This window comes from Notechis scutatus, chromosome 1, assembly GCF_049901735.1.
Source record: "Notechis scutatus isolate UNSWTSFEM ecotype Mainland chromosome 1, rNotScu1.2, whole genome shotgun sequence".
In the NCBI taxonomy this organism is placed as follows: Eukaryota; Metazoa; Chordata; class Lepidosauria; order Squamata; family Elapidae; genus Notechis; species Notechis scutatus.
Window position 1 is genome coordinate 233,112,769 of NC_142009.1, and position 25,785 is coordinate 233,138,553.

The 25,785-nt window shown below is 40.9% G+C and overlaps 1 protein-coding gene across 1 annotated transcript in view; it reads right to left on the reverse strand.

Moving 5' to 3' along the window:
• Nucleotides 1–25,785, reverse strand: part of LOC113424559 (NACHT, LRR and PYD domains-containing protein 12-like) — a 139,899-nt gene that overhangs the window by 104,257 nt on the left and 9,857 nt on the right. Inside the window, exons 4-6 of the mRNA XM_026686323.2 lie at nt 22,690–22,860; nt 22,277–22,438; nt 17,082–17,252 (exon numbers count right to left, since the gene is read on the reverse strand). Of these exons, the coding sequence (XP_026542108.1) occupies nt 17,082–17,252; nt 22,277–22,438; nt 22,690–22,860 (504 nt within the window). The remainder of the gene's footprint in view (nt 1–17,081; nt 17,253–22,276; nt 22,439–22,689; nt 22,861–25,785) is intronic.

Genomic DNA, 25,785 nt, shown 5'->3' on the forward strand with positions numbered 1-25,785 from the left:
CGCTTGTGCTATTAAAATTATAATTTATTCCATTTAAGAATTATAGCATAGTCATTATAAACAGTCCATTAGTCATATACCAAATTCAGTCAAGTCTTGTCGAGGATACTCTAATTGCAAAGTCCGTGTCGAATAGCCAGTGTCAGTACACATATAATAAATCTGTCCAAAACTTATCTTCTCTCCATTGAGAAATATCTTCAAATTAATCCAACACTTCTTCTCCTCCCCGATCCAGCAAGAATGCAGTCTTCAATAAGCCAGCCAGTAAGAGCCATAGAGTACCTTGCTGCTTATATAGTACTTTTACAGCCGCACCCTTAATTACATTCCTTTAGCTTAAAGTCACATACACTTTATCTGACAAACCATGATTCATCATTTTATTATCTTTACCCAAAACAGTTAGGGTAAAACAATGTTATCCCTAACACCCTTCATGAATCTTTATATAAAAAGGTTCCAGTGATATTTTAATCTACACAGAAACGATGGAACAACACATCAAGCTACTCTGTGCAGTCCTCACAAAACTCTTAGATGCTAAACTATATGCAAAACTCTCTAAATGCAAATTCCACCAAGAAAAAATTGACTACTTGGGGTATAGAATATCCCACGTGGGAATAGAGATGGACCCACAGAAAGTAAAAGCGGTCATGAACTGGGACCCACCACACACCTGCAAACAACTGCAAAGCTTCCTGGGGCTTGTGAATTTTTATCGCCAGTTCATTCCAGTTTTTGCAAACATTGCCCTCCCTATCACAAACTTGCTAAAAATGAAGGGGGGGGGGGGGAGAAACCCAAACCAAGGCAACCTCTTATCTGGACAATGGAATGCCAAGCGGCATTCAAAAAACTCAAACGTCTATTCTCAGCAGAACTGGTCCTTAAGCACCCAGATCCTGAACAACCTTTTGTCATCCAAGCAGACGCTAGTGATGTTGCAGTTGGAGCAGTCCTCCTCCAAAAGAATGGAAATGGACAATTACAACCATGTGCTTATATATCCAAGAAACTGACGGAAACCGAGCAAAGATGGGCCATATGGGAGAAAGAGGCATATGCTGTGCGGTGGGCAATGCTCACATGGAGACATTTCCTGGAAGGAAACCAAATCGCTTTTGAAGTATGAACTGATCACAAAAATCTGGAAGCCCTGAGAAACCCACGGAAACTCTCTGAAAAACAAGCAAAGTGGGTTCAATATTTTGAATGATTTAATTTCACTCTCAAATATTTTCCTGGGAGAAAGAACTTCTTAGCAGATGCACTGTCCAGAAAACCCCAATACAACAGCAAAAAGATTGAGGTTATAAAACCAATGATCCAACTGACCCAACTAGCAGCCAAAGTAATCACCCGGGCACAAGACAAAAGAAAATCATCACTGACTGAAGGCACAACGACATCAATATTTAAGGAGGCACTACTTAAGGACGACTGGCTCCATGCTAACAAAAACACTTGTTTAATCAAAGATGGACTGGCCTGGGTAGAAAACAAACTTTATGTCCCTGCAAGCCAGAGAATGGACCTCATGAAATGCTGCCATGACTCCAAAATAGCGGGACACTTTGGGTTTGTAAAAACCCTGCACCTCATCAAAAGACAATTTTGGTGGCCGTCTCTCAAAAAGGACATTGAAAACTATGTTGCAAGCTGCCCCACCTGTGCTGCTGCAAAGAGGAAAATCTCCTGGACTTTTACAGACAGTAGCAGACCCTTCTGCACCCTGGAAAGATATTTCTATGGATTTTATAGTGGAGCTTCCCGAAAGTGCTGGAAATACTGTCATTTGGCTGGTAACTGATCTTTTTTCCAAACAGGTTCACTTTATTCCATGCCAAAAGATCCCAACTGCCAAGGCATTGGCAAAGATGTTTCTAATACACATTTATCGCCTTCATGGAGCTCCCCAATGGATTATCTCAGATAGGGGTGTTCAGTTCAAATCCAAATTTTGGCGGGCGTTTTTAAACCTATTAGGCTCCACCCAGGGGTTATCGTCATCAAATCACCCCCAGACAAACGGAGGTTCTGAATGTTCGAACAGCATATTAGAACAATATTTAAGATGTTTTATTAATTACCAACAGGACAATTGGACTGACCTTCTTACTTTTGCAGAAATAGCATACAATAACTCAGTCCATAGCAGCACGGGGTTCACCCCATTCCAGGTAGCCACGGGCCAAGAATTCAACCCTATGCCGGAACTACTCACCAAAGAACCTGAAATCCCCTCCATTAAGGTGTGGATAAATAACTTGCAAGCCACGTGGCCAGTGGTAAGATAAGTGTTACAGGAAGCTAGAGCAGCTTTTAAAGTTCAAGCGGACAAAAAACGCTGCAATCCTAAACCTTTCAAGATTGGGGACTGTGTATATTTGTCCACCAAATTCTTAAAATCATTACAACCCTCTAAGAAGCTAGAGCCAAAATTCATTGACCCATTCCCCATCTCCAAAATTATCAACCTCATGACGGTAGAGCTTCAACTCCCCAGAACACTTAGGCAGATTCATCCAGTATTTCACTGTAGCTTGCTCAAACCAGAGATCACTTCAAACCTCAGACACCCCTTCCTACACCCCCAACTCCCATCATGGTACATTGGGAACAACATTTTGAAATTAAAGATATCCTTGATTTGCACACTCACCGTGGATCCACACAATATTTAGTAGCTTGGAAACACCTTCCTTCCTCAGAAAATGAGTGGGTAGCCAAACGACATGTAAAAGCGCCCACATTACTACAAAAGTTTCACCTAAAATACCCTGATAAACCATCCTAAACTGCAAATGTAACACATGATTTTTGTTTTTCCCAGGTAGACCTATGTTTTTTAAGGAGGGCAGGATGTCAGATCCATGTATCTGTCATTTCTTCAATGGAAGAAGTAAAGGGGGGGGGAGACAGATAAAGAAATCCTTCTTGATGTAACCTGAATATATTTAATCTTATATCGAATTTGTATAACCTACACATGATACAATGGAGAGATGAAACCCAGATGGCCGGAACCTATCACCTCTGAGAGAGACAGCCAGGAGATGAAGAGACCATAAAAAGTCCACAGTGAGAATGCCCTGGGAAACTCTGAAAAAGATCATTCTAAAAAGGGGGTGGGATTAACATGTTTGCTCTTTGTTTTACTAAATACATATCAAGATAAGGGGAGGGGTTTTAAACTCCCTTATCTATTTCTGCATGCCAGTGAGACCTTAGACGCTGCTTTTAACCCCTATGTGAATTGTTTCATCTCAATAAAGGATTCCTTTTTGATACATTTTGATACGTTTTCAGAAGTTCATTCTAGTTGATTGAATGGGAAAATTTCTGTAGCCTGACAGAAGTCTACTTCAACTCACTCTCAGCAGAGATCCTATGCCATTCTGTACAAATAGCAGTACAATCTCTTTTTAAAAACCTCCATTGAGGGAGCACCCACAATTTCTGGAGGCAAGCATTTTCACTTATTAATTGTTCTCACTGTTAGGAAATTCCTTCTTAGTTCTAGGTTGGCTCTCTCTTTAATAATCCTCTACCTGTTACTTCTTGTCCTTCCTTGAAGTGCTTTGGAGAATAGATTGATACCCTCTTCTCTGTGACTTCCTCTCAAATATTGGAAGATTGCTGTCATGACATCCCAGTCCTCTTTATTAGACAAGTCATCTCATGTTGTGGTAATGGCAACAAGACCGTTTCTCATCCTGTCAGCATTCTGAGTAATGCATGCAAAGAATACAGAACTCCAAGGCAGGAAGGACATGTTTATTGGATACATCATATCAGCATGGCTAGTGAAAACTAACTCTGAAGTTTCCCATGGTTATAGTATAACTAGGAGTAACTGTTTTCCTCCCTAAGCATCCCAAATCATATTGTCCCATTAAAGCAGTTGACAGGCTCCTTGGTCATTCCTTTCCTTCTTCAACTGTCACCTGTTTGGATGACCTTGGTTCCCATGGGAAGGCTCTTTGAGACAGACTTATTTACTTCCCCCCCTTTCCCCGCAGAGTACGTGGCAACCATGAAGCAGCAAAAGATGGCTTCAGCTAGGTTTGATTCAGAATTGACAGTCAGACCTCCCTCTTTAAAGCATGAGAAGTTTCTGGAAAATGCAAGCATAATTACAGATTAATTCTCCCTCAACCATTCCTACCCTCCCTAAGAGGTTCTTTTGGCTTCTGAGGGTATTTATCATGAAATATTTTAGTTAATTGATCCGCTTTTTCATCCTTACTTTTTACTCAGGTGACTTCTGAAAGCAGATACCCCTTTCCCTACACTAGATAGTGTAACTTTTCCTTATATAATCTAGACTCTAGAATCCTTTTGACTTTGTAATGAGTTTCTCCTTGCACTACGATTGGTCTTGGGGCTACCCAGGCTATTGCTCTCAGCTGAGACCCTATCACCGGCCTTAACAGACTGTTATCAAAAACAAGATGCACTTTCCCTATTAGGTGGGGGAGTTTTAGCTCCACTGTAACAGGGTTAATGATTTTCATGATGGGGAAAGGCTCTAGGAATTTTGGTCCTAGCTTCTTGCAGGGCAGTTTTAACTTCAGATACTTGGTGCAGAGGTAAATTTTGTCCCCTATTTGGAATGGTGGTTGGGGGGCATCAATGCTTATCGGCTTGAGCTTTCTGGGTTTTGGCAGCCTTGTTGAGAGCCCATTTTACATCTTCCTATGCTTTCCTCAGTGAATTCATCTACTTTGTTAAGGTCACTGAAGAGGGTGGCTCCCAAGGGAACTCGGACATGGGGACAAACTCCATCCCTGTGGTTATTTTGCATGCGGTGAGCCTGGTGCTACTATGTGTGGCATTTTTTTTAAAAAATAAAAGTTTTATTTAAGTTTTCACAAAGCATATAAATACAAATAAAATATCTTTTTTTGAGAACAGCGTGCCCCTGGGTTATCACTTCTCCATACAGACATAAACTCAATACATATTTATCTTATACATTCTAATCCATATCTTATAACTATTTTTGCAATTTTTTCAATGGCTTTTCCCTTTTTTTACTTCCTATAGCCTTATTTTAAATTATCTCATTCCTTTCTTAATTCAATTACATATCTTTTTCTAATTTTTAAAATCTTTCTAATCAATGTTTTTATACTTTCGTCTGTCCTGTTTACAATTTCATATGATCTTTTCTCATAAAATAAATTTTCCCCTGTAATTACTAGACTAGAGTGTAACACCTTTGTATCTTTTTTCAAATCTTGTTTAAAAATTTAAGTTACACCTTTACAGTTATAACATTCATTTTCTAACCTCTATTTTATAACACATACCTAATTTCAATTGAATTCTGTTTGGTACATTCTCTTAAAAATACACACTAAATTCTTAAAAGAAAAAATATATATATATATATATATATATATATAATTTTCTGAGGTTCTCGCGGGTATTTGTATGTGGATCTTTGGTTATTCGGATTTTCTCCCGCGTAAGATTGGAAGTATCTAGGCAACGTTTCGATGAAGTCTCATTCATCATCTTCAGGCTTGTGTCTTCAGCTCTGTGCTTCTCAGAGTGAATTCTCACTACCATTGTCTCTGTGTCTTTTAAATAGGTTTATACCTTTAATTCTTGTACACTTTTCCTGTACCTCTATATCTTGTTTCTGTCCTTTGTAGCTTCTTTTCCTTTCCCTCTTCCCTCTCTTCTTTTCCCTCCCCTTTTTATTCCCTTTTCTATCTGATTCTCCCTTCTGTGATCCTCCCTTCTGCTTCTTCCTGATATTATGATTACTTTTCAAATTACTCTTTTTTTTGGTTGTTGCTTCAATGCTTAAGTTTTTAACTCCCTTTCCCCCCTTTCCCTTTTTTACCCAACTTAAAATTGCTTGGTTATTAAAGATGGCTTCTTCGTTGTCCCGCCCTTCTTGTTCTGCTAGCGTTTCTTGTTGTTTTTCATAGTTCAAGATCTCCATTTCTAAAAATTGAAATACAGAGCCAAAAGATCCTCTTCCCTCTTGTGCTTCTTCTTTTTGTTCTTTAAGTCTCATTTTTAACTCTTCAAGGAGTGATGCCATTTAAAAAATTTTAAACAACCCCCAATTGATTTTATTTTGTTTCATTAGGATCCTCCATCCAAAGTTCCAGGAATCATCCAATAATCCAAAACTGTTTTTTGCTTCTTTTCTCACTTTCTCTTTCCAGGGGCTTTGTTATCTTGTAACAAAGTTTCAGCTACAATGTATCTTTTACAAGCCCTGTTAAAATTCCACTATTGATTTTTTTTAAGTTCCAGGTGGTCTCTTCCATTTTCCAGATTCCACCCTCTTTTTTCCTTTTTCCCTCTGCTTTCTTTCTTTTTTTAAAGAAAAATTTTAAATTATCCAAGAATCTTTATCCCTTTGACACTTTATTTTCAGCTAGAAATAGCCTATTAATGTCAAAGTGGATTAGTATCAATTTCTTTTTAGAATCTCTTCTTAACATTCCAAGTCAATTAAAACTGTCAATGTGAGGGGAAAAAAACCAATTCCATTTCCTTTCCCTTTCTCTTTCGCAGCTTAAAATCTTTTTTAGGTATAGTATTAGTCTTTAAAATTCAGGTTCCAGGTACCTTAAATAGATGTTCTCCATTCAACCCGGTCAGTCAAACTTTCTCCTTCAAACTTCCTCCTGCACAATCTTGTCTGGTTGGGTTCTTCTTTGAGGTGCCCATTTCTGACCACCGCTGCAACCGCCTTTGGGAAAGGGAATAATGGGCAACTGAGGAGGACAGATGCAGCTCTCCTCAACCCCGCTGATGGCTCCCCCTTCTTCACCACCTCTACGGGGTGGCTTCAGCCCTGAATCCGGGTGGCTTGGGATGCTCCAGCGGCGAGCATGGATCAAAACCGCACATGATCACAATTATGGTCCATCGCCGATGAAGCCCAAACCGGAAGTCCCCCTATGTATAGCATTATTGTGTGCTACCTCAGCAAAGGGCAGCAAGTCTGCCCAATTCATTTGTTGGTAGTTGACTTAGCACCTCATGTATTGTTCTATCATTGCATTAGCTCGTTCCACCACCCCATTTGTACTCACATGAAAAGCTGACCTTAGCCCCTGGGAGGACCCAATTAACAAATTCTCTCCAGAACTTGGCTGTAAATTGAACCCCTCGACGTGAGATGATTCTCTTAGGAACCCCTTGCAGCCTGTAAATGTGCTTTAAGAATAACTTGGCTAGCTTATGGGCTAATGGGAGACCGGGGCAGGCTACAAAATGGGCTTGCTTAGATAAGAGGTCAGTGTCCAAATGACAGTGTTTCCCCCACTTTCAGGAAACTCTACTATGAAATCCATGACGATCTCTTCCCATGGCTGGGATGGGTTGACTACTTGTTGGAGAGTCCAGGAGGCTTTTCTGATCTTTTTTTTTCATAGTGGCACAAACTGCACAACTTTTGACATAGCTCTCAATGTTTTTCTTCATTCCTGGCCACCAAAATTTTCTCCTCACCAGATGCAGGGTTTTTAGAATCCCAAAGTATCCTGCTTGTTTTGTGTCATGGTTCTTCTAGAGCAGTTAAAGGTGAAGGGTACTGAGGACATACAGTTGAGACCCCTCCCAGGCTAGTCAATCCCTGGAGGTTAGTAGCTTCTTCTTGTCCCTGCACCAAGGGTCAAATAGCATTTCAGTATTGAGGTTCTGAGTTAGATCCCCCCACCCCGCGGCTCATTGCTTTCACATTTGCTGCCTGGTTGTGTCTTGTGTCATTCTCTGGGAGGGAGGAATCGTGGCATGGATCACTTCCTCACGCTGGTTGTTGTATTGTGGCATTCGTAACCGAGCATCTGTCATGCCCCTGTTGGAATCTGATTTGGAGGGGGAGGCCAAGCAGCTGACAGGGAGTGGAAGTGTGGCTCCATTGTCTGTGGAAGAAACTGGGGAAGGGCAAGGGCTGGGCAGAGCAGGGGAGAGGTAGAGCAAGAGGAATTTGGAGGAAGACCCAGGCCCACCCCCTCTTCATCCTAGAGCACGCAGGGAGGAATGGAGAAGGGAGCAATGTGAGTTCTGTGGCTTACAGGGGAGGAAAGGGCCCTGATTCCCTTCATTAGCTGCAGCTGGGAACACAGCGTTTAAAAGGGGAGTTTGCACACAGCAACTTGTTGGAAACAAATCGTGTATTATCATGTTTTGTTAAGGCTTATCTGGGTTCTTCCTAACTGTGGTGTTTTGCTGGGCTTTCAAGTCTACAATTCCTTCTCCTGTCCTGTCAAGTTAATTACTGCAGTGTGGCTTGTGTGGATTTTTATTTACAGTTTGTATGTACTTTGTTTTCAGACTGAATTTCCTTCACTTAAAGACTGTTCTTGGGAGTTTTTTCTCCAGCCGAAGGTAACCTGGACATTGTGGGCAAAGTTGGTGGTATTAAACTAAGGGACACTTGCTTATTTGACTGTGTTGCCTTTGTGCCACGCCCCAGGTCATCACAGCATCTGATAAAAGGTTTTTCTTCAAGGTGAAATTAAAGTGGTTGAAGTATTGCACCCATTGAACCTGCTTGGGAGAAAGTTTCATGGGATCCGAAGTGCCTCTAGGTTTTTGTGGTCAGTCCATACTTCAAAGGCACTTTGTTTCCTTCAAGGAAGTGGCACCATGTTAGTAGAGCCCAGCAGACTGTATGGCTTCCTTCTCCCACACTGCCCACCCCTTTTTGGGCTCAGTAAGCTTTTGGGAGCTGTATGTGCATTGTTGCAGGTTCCCCTCCATGTTTCTCTGAAGGAGAACTGCAGGCACTGCCACATCACTAGCATCTGCCTGGATGATAAAAGGCATCTCTGGGCAAGGGTGTTTAAGGACCGATTTTTTTTAGCAAAGAGCATTTGGAGCATTTTGAAGGCCTCCATTTTAAGGGTTGACTTTGTTGGGGTTTCACTTCCTTCCCTCCAGTTTTTAGTAGCTTGGCGATTGGGAGGCTGATTTCTGCAAAGGAGGGAATCAATTGCCAATAGAAATTTGCAAACCCAAGGAAGCTTTGGAGTTTTCTTTTCCTGGGTCCATTTTGACTCCCTCACTGGATACTTGGTAGCTTGGTAGCAGATCTAGTTTGGTAAAGATTTTCCCTTTTGCCAAGTGGGCCAGTATGTCCTTCATCAAGGGAAGAGGGTACATATTTCCACGCAAACACTGTTAATCCTGCTAAAATCCATGCATAGTCTCATTGTCCCATCTTTTTTTTCTTTGAACAGCAGCTGTATGAACCCTTTGGCCAAGTTCTTATCAATGTACTCCTTTAGTTCCTTCATTTCCCTAGGGGTCATGGAGTACAATTTTTGCTTGGGTAGTTTTGTGCTGGGCAGAATTTCTATTGCACAGTCAGTAGGGTGGTGGATTGGTAGCATGTTGCATTCTGTTTTGCTGAAAACTTCTGCTAAGTCCTGCTATTCCTTAGGAATTGTGTGTGGGGGGGTCCCTGGCGGCTGCTCTGATATGGCTTTCCAGTTCTCACTCTGCTTAGTGTCTTTCAGCCACTGGACAGCATCCCCTCCAGGGTTGCTGAGGGGAGGTAAAGGACCTACTCCTAGCCTTGATCTCCTCTCCTTCCCACCAGATGGTGGTGCCCCATTTGTCTAGCCAGGACAGCCATTGGAGTAGTGCCTTCATTATTTTTGGCGCCATTATAAAACAGATAGTTTTCCAGTGCCAGTGCATTTCTAGTCTTACTGGTTCGGTAAAGAGCATGGTGGGGGCTTCTGCTATCAGTGATCCATCAACCTGTTCAAACCTCATGGGCCGGGGTAGTTTCTTAGCTCTGATGCCCAGTTTCAGAACCGTCTGCCAACTGATTAGGCAGCAGGTACACCCTGAGTCAATTAAAGCATCTATAATCCCATGGACCCCAGATTTTGGTACTATGATTTTCATGGGGATGCTGAAGGGGTCATCCTCATCCTCATCTTCACTGTCATAGCGAGCAGGCTGCTGGATGTCCCGGGTCAGAGTTTCCTCTCCCTCACTCATAGAAGAGAGACCTCTATGGCCTGGTGGGTGAGCTTGGGCCTTCCATTGGAGTTTCTTTGGCTTGGCTGTATCAGACATGCTCCCCTTCAGCAGTGGGGTTGGAGCCAGGCATTCAGCCACCCGTGGTTTTGCTGGCCACAATGGAAGCACGATGAGCAATCCCTGAGACCTGCTGGAGGGGTGGAGAGGTTGTGTGGGAGTCAATCACCCGCTTAATGGCACTTTTCTTGGCTAATCTTTGGCTTTTGCTCAGGGGCTCTGCATTTCTTGCATTGCTTCAGCTCAAGGTCCAATGCCACCGCCATCTGGTACCACTTGTAAGTCATTCGGAGTCATTTTCAAACCTGGCAGTTCTTGTAAGAAGGCATCAATATTCCCCAGCTCGGGCATATCCTCGTTGTGGAGCTGTCACCCACTCCGCCACTTGCCCCTTCAGATTTGCAGTCACCATATAGACCACAGGTGAGATTCAGCCAGTTCTCACTAGTTTGCCCAAACCATTAATTAATTGCTTATACAGTTTGGAGAACTGGCTAAAAATAAAATACAAGAGAGGTTTTTTCCCTCTCTCTCTCCCTTCAGTTAATAGCTCTGGGCAGACAGCCAAGAACCACTTAACAGTTATAGCTGGAATGCAGCCGATACACACTGAATCAAGTCAATAAACAACAGAAACTGACAGGATTAGGACAGGGAAACCCATTAATCACCCATCTAGGGATGGGATTAACCTCTTCCCTTCAGGAAAAAGGACAAGATTACAAACATTTTCAAAGAGTATTAAGTAACACCTCTGTGATCATCTGATTCTCCCTGGAGTTCCCCTTTTATAGCTGATGCAGTGTTGTTTCTTCCTGGGGGGAAAGATACAGGAGGGGACAATGATGCAGCTTGATCATACAGGCCATGAATTTAATGTGGTCCAGCCAACTGTATTGCTTCTGCTGTGAAGCACCCAATTTAGAACATAGAATAATAGAGTTGGAAGGGTAATGGCTTTTGGCAGCATACCCAGGCTTTCAATTAGCATGAGCAGCTGCTCTTAGTTTCCCTCTCAGTTGCTGCATTTGCTTTGGGGATGACATTTTTTTAAAGGGGAATGGCTGTTTTAAGTTTTATGCATTGTTTTAGTGCAAGGGTCTCCAAACTTGGTGACTTTAAGGCTTGTGGACTTCAACTCTCAAAATTCTACAGTCAGCATGGCTGCCTGAGGAATTCTGGGAGTTGAAGTTCACAAGTTTTAAACTTGCCAAATTGAAGATCCCTATTCTGGTGGTTCCTGGCACTGTACTTCCCTCACTCTTTTTGAAAGCCTCTAGTGACGGAACACCCACAATTTCTGAAGGCAAGCTATTCCATTGGTTGATTAGTCACACCCTTAGGACATTTCTCCTTAGTCCTAGGTTGCTTCTCTCTTTGGTTCGTTTCCATCCATTGTTTCTTGTTGTGCCTTTTGGTGCTTTGGAAAATAGATTGATTCCCTCATTTTTGAAGGAGCCCCTCAAATTGACAGAACAATTAATCAGTGAAACAACTTGCCTCCAGAAGTTGTAAATGCTCCAACACTGGAAGTTTTAAAGAAGAGATTGGATAACCATTTGTCTGATGTGGTATAGGGTTTCCTGACTAAGCAGGGGGTTGGACTAGAAGACCTCCAAGGCCCTTTTCAACTCAGTTATTCTATTCTATTCTAAATATTGGAATAGTACTATTTTATTGTGAGTTGGACTAAGGAGAAATTTCCTAAGGGTGAGACCAATCACGTTGGCCACGCCCACCTGCTCACATGACCACCCAGCCATGCCCACCCAATCATTAGGGCAGAGAACCAGTTGTTAAATTATTTGAATCCCACCACTGATACAGACCATCACCTAATTGTTTTGATAGATTGGTGCATGGTCATCTAGCTGAGCCTGGTTTAGGAAGAACACAAGTTTCTCTGGATCTCTGTCAAATGTTGTCTTCATAGGGGAGAATCTGCCAGCCAGGGAGGAGGAGGTGACTGTGTTGGTACCCAGATGGGAGGTGGATGTCTGGTCAGAAAAATGGGCATCATAACCAGGAGGGTTCAGAGTTGGTATGAATCTGACTGCCTGCATAGAGTACCCATTCATCTCCCTACTGAAGTGGAACCTATTTATCTATTCACAGAGAACATGTTTTTGAACTGCAAGTTGGGCAGAAGCTGAGGCAAGTTTTGGGAGTTCATCTTACCATGCAGTGCTAGGGCTCAAAACTTCTTGACCAGAGACCATCTCCAATGTCATGAAGCCACTGAGCCACCTCACCTCTCTTCTTAAGCAAGTGGTTTACTTCAAATATTCTGCATTCCCTGACTCCACCCACTATGGTGTTCTGAACTAGCAGTACATTTCTTTGTTCTGTTAGACAATGGCTGGTTTGATAGCTACAGAGCAGTTCTCTATATCTACTTCACTACTGGATTAGAAAAGGAGTAGTACGGAATTGCCCTGAAGCTCCTTGGATGACATTCCTTGGCTGGCAGGCTGCATATTCAGCAAATTTCTTCTCCTTAGTAAGTTTGCCAAAGAAGAGGATTGATACCATGTCCATCCATTGAGAAAGCAGTGTCGACTCAGGAGTAAGGCCACACCTCAGAGATGATTGCCCCCTCCCACAGGACATAAAAGAGGAGCAAACAGGACATGAGCTTTTGCAGGAAGCAATTAGTTCGTTTGGTCAGTTCAAGCTTTGAACAGTGTTGTTTGACTCTGTGTCAAGTTTGGCCTTGCCCTGGGTTTGGTAATCAGTTCTCTGGCTGCATTTTAAGTGTGATAAGGTGGGTGTTTATAAACATTCCTGACAGACTATTTGTGAAGCCTGGCCAGCTGAGAATGAATATAATTCACAGCTGTGGAAATAAAAGAGGTTTTGTCAGGATTAGGATTGTGTTTTATACTTTCTAAGGAAGCCTAGGTCAGAACAGCATATGCAGCTAGAAGACAACTGCCAGGAGATGTTAGGATCCAATTTATAAGAAAATCTATTGAAAAGCAAGTAATTCAGAAAAATTACCAGCAGAGATTCAATGTTTTGGGAAACAGGTGCAAATATTCAAAGAAATTACAATTACAATATTAAGGAAAAACAAAGAATATTTTTTCCTGACAGATCTCCTGAAACAAAATAATATTCCCTTTCGCTTGCATAAGCTGGAAGGGGTTACTTTACCTTTATGATTGAATATGGTTCCATTTTTAATATAATTGAATATTTACAACAACATAATGACAAACAGTTGCATTAATCTTTTAGGATGCAGAAAAAGCTTTTGACAATTTGAACACGTTTAAAGCAGTGGAAAAGATGGATTTTGGTTTGGGCTTTATAGAGCATCTGAAGTGCATCTATACACTCCAGAAAGCTTGAATCATGGCAAATGGACACTTTACAAAACCAATTGCAATCCAGAAGGGAACAAAACAGAGGTGTTTAGTATTATTCCCTTTATTATTTGTTCTAGTGTTGGAACTGTTGAATAGAGAGATATTAGACACGTAACAGAGCAAAAGGACTACAGATTAAGGTGTACAATTACAAATTATGTGCATTTGCTGATGATTTGGTATTGATTGTACAAGACCCGCTAGAGAACAATAAACATGTTATGAGGAAGATTAAAATGTTTGGAGAAATGGCAGGTTTAAGAATAAATAAATGAAAGACGACAATACTGACTAAGAACATAAAGGTGGAAGATCAGAAGAAATTGGAATTTAACACTGGTTTTCAGTAATTAAAATGAATGCATTACCTAGAATGTTATTTTATTCCTGACTATATTGATTAGAGATTCTACTTTAAATAGTGCAGAAAGATATATCTAAATTTATTGGGCAAAATAAAAAACCAAGAATGAAATATAAGCTGCTACAAAATTCTAAATATAGAGGAAAAACTTCCGGTTTGCAAGGCTTCAGCGGTGGCAGGAATCTGCGATCGTGCGCGGTTTCTGCCGTGCTCACTGCTGGAGTGCCCCCGATCCAGTTGGATTTGGAGGCTATAGTTACCCCATAGGGGTAGCTAAAGATAGGGGAGAACCAGGCAGGGGTCTGGGGGAATCGCAACCCCCCTCCTCAGCCAGCTTAACTCTCTTTTCTGAAGGCGGTGGAGCGGCGTTCAGCAATGGCCGCCACAAAGAAGCCTTCAGCCGGATAAGAATTGTGCAGGAGGAAGTTTGAAGTGAAAGTTACTGGCTGACCCGGGACAATAAGGAACATCTAAATACCCTGGAATTTAAATTCTACTAAAGATACATCGCTCCCAAAGAAGACGGAAAAAGCGGCGAACAAAAGTAAAAGGGAAAGTTTGTTTTTTCTCACTCTCCTTCCTTACGGTGATAGCAGATGGAAATTGGAAATACCTGCTTTTGCATCAACAGGTAAAGCCAAGGGGACAATAAAGATTTCTAAACAGGGGGGGGGGGGTAAAAAAAAACCTTTTTTTTGCTATAAGTGGGAAGGGAGAGGAAAAGAATTAATATTAAGATTCTGCTGGAGGAGGCTGCTTAGAACTTATAAGACTAGAGCTAAATTGTAACAAGACTTCTAAAAGATATATTTCAATTGGAACTTTGCAACTGTAACCCCAGGAGGAAAAAGTATAAAAAGAAGAAAGTGTTTAAATGAAACAGTTTGAGTGTATTTGGATTGCTTGGTGACTTTGGGACTTTGGAAATTATTATTTGAAAGACTAAAAACATTTGGGTTGTTTTAAAAAATTTTCACAATGGCACTACTTGTTGATGATTTGAAAATCGAATTTAAAAAGCTAAAAGAAGAATACAAATTGCAAGTGTTTGCCGATGATGTGTTTTTTTTTTATTGAGGAACCAACAGAAAGAGGACAAAAATTGATAAATGAACTAGAACAATTTGGAGCGGTAGCAGGACTCAAAATTAATAGGAGGAAAACAAAATTAATGACTAAAAATTTAACAGAAAATCAGAAAAAAGATTTAGAAGTTATGGGAATACAGGTGACAAAGAAAGTTAAATATTTAGGAATATGTCTGACAGCACATTGCAAGACACTTAAGGAAAATAATTATGACAAACTGTTGCAACAAGTAAAGAAAGACCTAGAATCATGGACCAGGCTGCAACTTTCACTATTGGGCAGGATTGCTTCTATTAAAATGAATATTCTTCCAAAATTTTTATACTTATTTCAGATGATTCCAATTAAACTACATAGAATTTTTTTTTGAAGAACTTAATAAAATAACTGTTAAATTTATTTGGCAAGGGAAAAAACCTAGAATAAATTTAAAGGCAATGCAGCATATGAAGAGCAGGGGAGGGTTGGCACTTCCAAATTGGGAATTGTATTATATGGCTGCTTCCTTAGTATGGCTAAAAGACTGGGTGAACTCAATTAATAAGAGAACTCTATTTTTAGAAGGCCATGATTTGCAGAGGGGGTGGCACGCCTTTTTATGGGAGGTAGGGAAAGTTAATCAGACATATTTCCACAGACATTTAATTAGAGACTCATTATTAACTAATTGGAAAAAAATACAGAAAAAACACTACTTAAAAGTACCGATTTGGATATCGACAATGGAGGCGATGATTCACCCAAACAATTTGGACATTACTAAAATGATTAAATATAAGGATTTATTGGATACACAAGGAAATTTGAAATCACGACAAGAGCTGCAAGAGCGGGGATTTAAAATCGATCAGTGGGTATATCTTCAAATTCATAGTAGATACAAACAGGATAGGAAAGAATTAGGAATTAACAATAAACTTCAGCAATTAGACAAAATTTTATTAGGATCAGACAAGAAAAATATAACTAAATTTTACAACTATTTATTAGAAGTAGAATTAGAAGAAGAGACAGTTAAAGGGAATATGATAGCCTGGAGTAGGAACGTAGGACGGAGTATCACTTTAATAGAATGGGAAAACATCTGGAACAGAAATAATAAGATTACAAAATCTGCAGCATATAAAGAAAATGCTTATAAAATGTTTTACAGATGGCACCTTCCTCCCTCGAGATTAGCGAAGATGCGCCCCAATATGAGTCCGAAATGCTGGAAATATAAAAAAAAGAAGGAACCTTTTTTCATATGTGACGATCCTGTAAAGAAGCCCAAAAATACTGGCAAAGAATTAGAAATTGGCTGGAAGATATAACAAAAGAACAGATTGAGTATAAACCAGAGTCCTTTCTCTTAGGGATTTTCGATAAACAGTATAGTCACAACAACATTCTTTCACATGAGATCAAGGACGAGCTGCTGGCACCTGGAAGAGAGTGACCAAACTTTGGCGCCAGCTGAGCAAGGAGATTGATTGGGTCATGTGATGTGAATGTCACTGGACAGGGCAGTGTGTGAGTTTTAATTTGGATGGGGGGAAAATGTGGGATTTCAGATTCGGGTTTTCCCCAGATGTGCCAATATGACTTCTCTAATAAACTTTGATGGACTTTGTCTCAGAGTTCTGAATTGTAGTGAAGGTTTACTTGGAACGTTGACAGTCTGATGTACAAAGTGCTAGTTCAGTTCCCCTGAGCAGTGAGTTGCTTGTTAGACAAGATACAGCTTTCTTTTTCTTAAGGAAGTCTGGTCTACTTTTTTTTCTGCAATTGCTATACTTGATGATGTTCCTTCCCCGGGTAACTGCATATGTCCTTCCAAGGGGAGAGTATGAAATTGTTTAGTTCCAATGGGGCTGGACTAGACTGGACTAGGTTTGATTTGTTTCCTTCATTGAGTGACATGTTGCCATCGGTCTACCTTTAAAGGTTCATTCTTATGTTAGTTAATTGTTCAATATGATGTTCAATTTGGTTGCAATCTTTTTCCTTTAATTTGAGTTTCTCATTTTGTTGTTTAAGTTTCAGAGTGGCTAGACTTGTCTCTAATCCCTTTTCTTTTTCCTCTATTGTTTGTTCCTTACTGTGTTAAGTATTATAGGAACTGAACAGACTATGGTTATATAGGGCAGCTGAACTGCCTGTCCCTGGATATATTTTCAGAAGAGAAACAGTCAAGAGAAAGTAACAAACATCAAATTAAAAAAGAAACAATGATCACTTACCATAGTTTTTCTATTTTACAGTCTGGGTGTTGAAGCCCCTCACACAGCCTCTTCACCATTTCGACTTCTAAATACTCCATCCACAACCATAACGTTCTCAAACTCTGGTTTTCCCTGAGTACTTCTGCAAGATCCTTGCTGCCAAATTCAATCATGAATTTTCCAAAAAGCCTGCATATATGAACCCCCCCCAAAATTACTATTATTTCTTGGAAAATAAATATAAACTATAGCCTTGAAGGAACTGAAGAGAATATTGAGAATATAGTTATTTGCTGATAATGGAACTGTCTCTCCCATTTTAATAATTAATTTCAAACATTTATTTTAGATCCATCTGGACCCTTACTTTGTATATAACTTTCCAAAATCAATGTTCTCATTACCTTTTTGCTGTTTATTCCAAAATAAAAAATAATTTTTTTATTGCTTACATTTACATAAAATTGCTTTTGCTTAAGATTGAAGAACAATCACTTAGTATAATGAAACTTACTATTCTGAAGTTTTCTAATACAAAGCAGATAACAAGCAATTTCCAGAAGTGATTAAGAAAGGAGTTTGTGAACCCTGTGTCCTTGGACAAAGGTAGCAATTGCTTAGCACCCAGATCTTGGAGCTTGCCAGAGACCTTTATCCTATAGTCTCATGGGGTGCTGCTGTCTAGAGTGCTTAGGGGCAATCTTAAGCCCTCTCCTTGTCCAGAGAAGAATGCTGATTTTGCCATTGCTTCCCTGGAAATCTGGTAAGTCCAAATTATTCAATGCCAATAATAAAGTAATATATAGTACATAGCAAATCTCTCTTGAAAGTAAGATGGAAATTAAAATTTTCAATGTAGATTAGCAACTACCTGACAAGTCAATATTAATTTTAAAGCAGATTTCCAAAACCGTTAAGCATAAGAACGTTTCAAAGATAGCAATAGCACTTAGATTTATATACCGCTTCACAGAGCTTTACAGCCCTCTCTAAGCGGTTTACAGAGTCAATATATTGCCCCCAACAATCTGGGTCCTCATTTTACCAACCTCAGAAGGATGGAATGCTGAGAACGTTGAGCTTAATGAGATTCGAACTGCCAAATTGCAGGCAGCCAACTAGACGTAGCCTGCAGTATTACATTCTAACCACTCCACCACCATGGCTCTTCTATAGATCTTTATTGTATTAAAGGAAGCTAGTAAACAATTGCAGAGAAAGTCCAGGAAGTATTAACAAGGTGATATTATTCATTCAAATAATGAAGAAAGAATGAACAAAGGCTACAGATCAGTGGTGGGATTCAATTTTTTTAAATTCCCTCCCCACCCCACTAACCTCTTTCCAGCTGCATTTCCTGTGCAGGGCAACAAAAGAAGACCCAGCCGATCAGCTGGGACTTGGGAGGCAGAGAATAGATGGGGGTGGGGCCAGTCAGAGGTGGTATTTGCTGGTTCTCCAAACTACTCATAATTTCTGCTACTGGTTCTCCAGAACTGGTCAGAATCTGCTGAATACCACCTCTGCTACAGATCTATACCTCTGTAGAGTCTAGCTGCAGAATTTTTTTTAACAGAGTAATTGCTGTCATGTCTACAAATTGCTTAATGAAGATGTCAGGCTTATCCTAGCTTGGACGCTTAAGAAAGAAAGACCCTTTACTCCATTTGTAGCAAAGTGTATACTTTTACTAAAGCCAAATGGTTACAGCATAAGCAAAGCTGGAGCTAACTATTCCTGCATAAATCCTGATTTTTCCCTTTCTCCCGGACCCTTCCCCTTGACTATTCATAAATCTTCCCTAGTTTTTGGGACTTCTGGTTGGACTTCCTCACCGATGGACCAAAATCCATGATCGTCCATGGTTTCAGTTCGTGCTCTGCCGTCGGAGGGCCCCAATCATCCTGATTTGGGGGGCGGAGCTACCCCATAGAGGTGGCAAAGAAGGCGGAGACTGCCAGCTGAGTCAAGGGGAGCCGCATCTCCCCTCCTTGGCTTGGCAAACACTCCCCTCCAAAGACGGCTGTAGCAGTGGTCAAGATGGCCATCCTGAAGAGGAAGAGCTGACCGGGATAAGAGAGTGCAGGAGCGATGAAGAAGAGGACAGCTTGAATGATCAGGCTAATCAGGTGCAACATCTAAATAAAAGGTACCACGGAATTAAATACTTAAGGATCTTTAAGAAAGACATTTAAAGTGGCAACAGAGAAGTGAAGAAAAAACGAGGGAAATTTGACAGCTGAAACTTGTACTTTGTAAGAGACGTCTGAAGATGATATTTGTTTAAATTGGTAGATATACTATCCTGACACTAAATAGGCAAATCTAAAGCTGAACTTGAACATGTCAAAGGAAAAAATAAAGAATTTTGAATTTTAAAAGCCATTAAAGAGAAAAAGGTGTGTGTGTGTGTGTGTGTGTGTGTGTGTGTGTGTGTGTGTGTGTGTGTGTGTGTGTGTGTGTGAAATTTAGACATAGCAGAGAGTGCCATCTAGTGGCAAAAGGAATTACTCGTGAATTATTATTTTTTCTTTCACTTGATTCACTTAAAGGACTGATACAAAGTAAGTGAAACCTTACTACAATAAAATAGAGGCCCTGGAAAGTGAAAGTGAAGTGTTGAAGTTTGAAACAAAGAAAGAAGCAAGAAGAAATTGTTCTGGGACTCTTTGGTGACCTTGGAATATATAAAAAATTTGGATATTAGATTACTTGATGAACTAATCAAAATTAACTCTTGGAAATAACTTTTAGACATTGGTTGAATTAAATTACTGGACAGAAGTGTTTAAAGATGGCAGAACTTTTTCTGGAATTAAAAATAGAACTAAGAAACATGAAAGAAAAGCTGCAAGAGAAAGGGAAATTGCTTGGCTTTGCTCTACAATTTTTAGAAATTGTAGAAGTTTAGCGATCTCGGAGTATGAAGAACAACAAGGAGTACCAGAAGGAGAGAAAGAGCTGAATGAAGAAGAGGCCATCTTTAACAAACAAGTGGAGCAACAAGGGTTAAAGCGAAAAGGGAAAAGAATGGGAATTAAGAATTGGAGATTTGAGTAGATAATCAAAAAAGGGAATAGTTTGAAAACCAAACAAAATACAAGGAAACAGCAGAAAAGAGAATTACCGAAGGAAGCTTTAAAGAGGGAGGGGGATAAAAACTGGAGTAAGAAATGGAGCAGAAAAATAAAGGGGGAAAGAAATAATAAGAAACAGAATCAGGAAGTAAAGAAATATGGAAATCGAACAAAAATGAAAAGAAATTGTTTATTTTAAACACACAAAGATAATGGTTAACTAAGAATTAAGAGAGAGGATTCTGCAAGGTGATAAGGGGTAGTATAAATTTGTTAGAAATAATAAACTATTTAGAAAGTAGGAAAATATAGATTATTAAAGTGGAAGATTGGAACTGATATTGTTTGATACTGGAATGCTTGTTATTTGTTAAATTAAATATAGAGATAAATGGAATAAATGTGAAAGAAACAGAAAACATGAGAAATTTATTAGCTACGTTTGATTAACATATGGAATATAATTGAAATGAATTATGAGGATTGTTGTAAAGGGACTATAACTAGAGATAAATGGAATGAGGTGAAAAAAGAAGAGTGATGATATGTTTATTAATTATGCTCAATGAATCACAGAATACAGTTGAAATGAACTATAAGAATGGTTGTAATGAAATTAATATCAATTTCTATGATGAATTGAACAGATTAATCTTTCTTTTTGAAATTAGAAATGTACTTAAGGTAATTCAAGGGGAAAGTACCATGTGGAATCTGACTGAAAAGCTATATATGTTATGTAGTTGTTAGGAGATGATTGTTATAAATGTTTAAGGTGATACTTAAAAGTTGAATGTTTAATGGGATTTGAAAGAGAATTAATTATAAGCTATAGGGGTGGCACATTCTAATTGGCAATTATAGGGGAAATATTTGTTTTGTAATGTTTGAAATGAGGTGGATTTTTTTGGAAATGATGAAATAAGAATGTGCGATGAAATTGTAAACAGGACAGATAAAAGTATAGGTATAATTAATATGAAAATATGAGAACCTTTTAAAGGGAAAAGAAATAGGTTAAGAAATGAATGGGAAATCTATAAAATAAGCCTGAGGGAAATGATAGAGAACATACAAAGTAGTGGTAAGATATGTAATTAAATATGAAAGATGAATATGTAATCAAAGCAGAGGTGATATTGAGCCAGTTCTTGCCAGTTCTGGAGAACCAGTAGCGGAAATTTTGAATAGTTTGGAGAACTGGCAAATACCACCTCTGACTGGCCCCACCCCATCTATTCTCTGCCTCCTGAGTCCCAGCTAATTGGCTGGGTCTTCTTTTGTTGCCCTGCACAGGAGAAAGGAGCTGGAAAGCAGGTTAGTGGGGTGGGGAGGGAATGGGTATTTTGCGGTAACCTTCTCCCAAGAGTGGGGTTAGAATGGGGATTTTACAGTATCCTTTCCCTGACAGGCCCAAGCCACGCCCACCAAGCCACGCCCACAGAACCGGTAGTAAAAAAATTGAATCCCACCACAAAACTATGTCTGTATGGAGATGTGAAAATCTGGAATCATGCTGTTCGCTAAACAAAGATTTTTTTTCTATTGTTTTATGAAAATTGAAATAAAATTTTATTTTTTAAAAATCTTCCCTAGTTTTCAAATTAAGTGTTTGTGTCAGAGTCTTATAGTTTGGTGCCTCTTTGATAGACTTCCACAGTCCATTTTCACACCTGGATCTGCCGGTCTGTTCCACCAGTTTGTTTTGGAATGACACCTCTGGTTCCTGTCATCCTGTCAAACCCCTTCCCTGCATTTCCATTCTCCCTCCTTTCTGCATATATGGCTGCATTGATTTCTATGGCAAACCTGACAGAAGAGTTACTGAGTGTATTTCTCCAGGAACAATCTCAGAAAAAAGTAGCCCTTCAGGCAGATTCTCAGCACTTAACAGCTAAGAAAGCATCTTTGCAGTCAGAAGAGGCACAGCTCTTAAATCTCCTAGTAAATCTAGGAGGGCATCTTAATGCCCTTTTGACTATAATCCTGGATAGAATTCTATCTCAGAAAACCCAAGGAAGTGAAGATAATGTGGTTAAACATCAGAACTTTTCTGCCTTTCCTTAAATACTTTTCCAGAAAGTATTCAAGAGAAAGTTATGTACATCAAACTAAAAAAGAAACATAATTGCTCACCGGAGTTCTTCTACTTTACAGTCTGGACGTTGTAACCCCTCACATACCCTTTGGAATGCTCGTCCAGTTGGATACTTTAGCACCAACAATAACTCTTTTATTTTCCAAAATACGCTTGCAATATGCTCGCTGCAGGATTCAGTCATGTCCTCTCCACTAAGCCTATAAAAAAGATTCAAAACAATTAAAATTATTTCTTAAGAAACAAGCATGGGCTACATTGTTATAGGAACTGAAGAGAATATGGTTATGTACAGCAACTGAACTGCCTCTCCCTGGAACCAGTTCTGGAGAACCGGTAGCAGAAATATTGAGTAGTTCAGAGAACCGGCAAATACCACCTCTCACTGGAGATTTTACAGTATCCTTCCCCTGCCACGCCCACCAAGCCATGCCCACCAATAATCACTTACCATAGTTTTTCTACATTACAGTCTGGGTCTTGAAGTCCCTTACACAGCGTCTCCATCACACTGTCACTTATATTGTCGAGATACAACTTTAACTCTTTTAACATCTGGTTTGTCCTGAATACGTCTGCAAGATACATGCTGCAGATCATGGCCTCTTCACTAGCCTGAAACCTGCAGTTATGAATCCCAAAAGTTACAATTATTTATTGGAAAAGAAACATAGACATAAACATTCAGTTCTTCAAGGAACTGAAGAGAATATGGATTTTTCCTGATACAATAGAACTGCTTCTCCCAGAATACATTTCCCAAACATAAGCAGATACTTTTACTTTTGGAACAATGACAAACATTGATGAGATCAGTATCAGCACTAATATTGTGAGTTTTATGGAGAATTTTGTTAAGATGATATAAATCTAACTGTATACATTTAATGAAGGAATGAATGGAATAACTCTTTTTAAATATTATTATTATTGTAAATCCATTATTTATCGATATTATATTTTTTATCCACTGTGTGTTTTCCAGGGGTGAGATTCAAATTTTTTAACAACCAGTTTTGTGGGCGTGGCTTAATTTGTGGGTGTGCTTTGGTGATCACGTGACCGGATGGGCATGGTTTAGTGGTCATGTGACCAGACAGGCATGGCTTGGTGGCCATTTGACTGGGTGGGCATGGCCACGTGACTGGCAAAGACAAGTGGTCCTTGCTTAATGGCCAGTGCTTAGCAAGTGTTCTAATTTATGAGTGACCTTCCCAGAGCTACTTGACCTCTTTTTGGAGTTTTGATAGCCATGCACACACACACACACACACACACACACACACACACACTTCTAACCCTGCTGGAGCAAGGGGATTGGACTAGAAGATGACCTCCGAGATCCCTTCCAGGCCAGCCCTAGAGTGTTCTGAAGCCAGGGTTTGTGTCCTTCCTTCCTTTCCTTTTTTTCTCTCTCCCTCCCTTCCTCCTTCCATGTATCTATCTATCTATCTATCTATCTATCTATCTATCTATCTATCTATCTATCTATCTATCTATCTATCCATCTATCCATCCATATATCTCATTCACTTTCTCCTCCCTCCCTGTCTTTTTTCTTTCTTTCTTTCTTTCTTTCTTTCTTTCTTTCTTTCTTTCTTTCTTTCTTTCTTTCTTTCTTTCTTTCTTTCTTTCTTTCTTTCTTTCTTTCTTTCTTTCTTTTTCTTTCTTTTTTCTTTCTCTTTCTTTCTTCCTTTCTTCCTTCCTTTTTCTTTCTTTCTGTCCCTTCCTTCCATCCCTTTCTTTGTCTATCCCTTTTCTTCCTTTCTTTTTATTTTCCTTTTCTTTCTTTTCTTTCTTGTCTCTTTCCCCCTCTCTCTCTCTCCCCTCTTTCTCTCTCTCTCTCTCTCTTTTGGTCTCTCTCTTCCTCTCTCTTCCTCTTTCTTTCCCTCTCTCTTTTTCTCTTCTTCTCTCTCCCCCCATCCCTTTCCTTCCTCCTTCCCTCTCTCTTCCTAAAGCTAGGAGACCCACCTGAAACAACCTCCCCCCACATACACTTCCAACAAAATACTCGCCTGGAACCATTGCTCGTGACGAGTCTCCTAGAGTCCCAAGGACTGGCCGCAATTGTCCATTCATGCCCGGTCCCACGTTGCCCAGAGAAGCAAGGCTTCCAGGTCCAACAAAGGGGCTGCGGGTAGGACTTCCTCTCCTCCCCTCTTTTGGGGAAAGGCTGGGAACTTCAAGCGAGGTGTGCGCTGCAGCCTCACCCACCCCAGCAGCTGCCGGTGGGGTGGGCAGCAGCTCTGGTCTAGGCAGTGGTTTGGGCTATCCCGACTGCCTGCAAACTTATATTCCTCCTGTGGCTGGTGACAGAGGAAAAGTTGAGCCAGCCAGGGCAGAGCCGTCACCACTTGCCTCCCTGCCAGCCCACATCTCATCCCCTGCTCGGATTCTCCACAGCTGCTGGGACTCGCGGCTGCCAGGGGGTGTAAGAGGCAACCAGGAAGCACAAGGCTACGCTGCCCACATCACCCTTCTGCCAGCCGCTCCTCCCTCACCTGGCTGAGCATTTTAGTTGAATGCGGGAGGCAACCAGGAAACACGAGATGCCACCTGCATTGCCCCTGGCAGAGGGAAGAGGCAGCAGGCAAAGGGGCGATGAGGGCTGGGCGGCATAGCGTTGTGCTCCCTGGTCATCGACCCCCACCCCTGTCCCTAGCAGGCAAGGCCCAGCAGCTGTGGAGAATCCAGGTGGGGGCGAGATGCAGGCTGGTGGGGATCCGAGTGGCGATGCGTCAGCTCTGACTTGCCTACCTCTCTGCCACCAGCAAGCCAGGTAAGCTTGAGGCTGGGGACAGTGGGGTGGGGGGAAGCTTGCTAGGCTGCCAGTGCTGCATGTTGCAGAGCTGGCAGCTAAGCAAGCCAGACAGCCAGGACAGTTGGGGGGGAAGCTTGCTAGGCTGTGAGTGCCGCATGGGAACTGCGGCACTGGTGGCTAAGCAAGCCAGACAGGAATAGTTGGGGGGGAAGCTAGCTAGGCCACGAGCACTGAGGGTGGTGGAGGCCTGGCGGTGACAGCCTAGGCTGGCCCGGGTGTCAGAACTCAACTGGGGCTTGTGGCGGTTGTGGCGGGGGCGGCACTGGCAGCACGGTGGTGGCAGCCTAGGCTGGCCCAGGAGTCAGGACTCAACTGAGGCTGGCAGCAGCAGTGGCAACCAGGGCTTGCAGAGCCTCACTCACTTAGGGAGATCATGATGGTGGAAGGCAGACAGTGATGGCTGGTGGGCAAAGACAGACTGGCAGTCAGCGATTTTCACACATGCATGCAATGTCATGCATGCGTGATAAGGACTAACTGGGCAGGAAGCGGAGAAGTGGGCGGAGAGGGGTGGGATCAGCCAGGGGCCCAATTTACCAGTTCTCAGAACTACCAGGAATCATAACAACCGGTTCTACTGAATCAGTCCGAACCAGTAGAATTCCACCCCTGGTGTTTTCCCACCTTCTTTTTGTGCAGCTATTTATTCTGGTTTTGGTGTTGATGTTTCAAATAGATAAATTATTGATCTTTACAAGTTTTGTGCTACCTGGCTCCCCCCATATA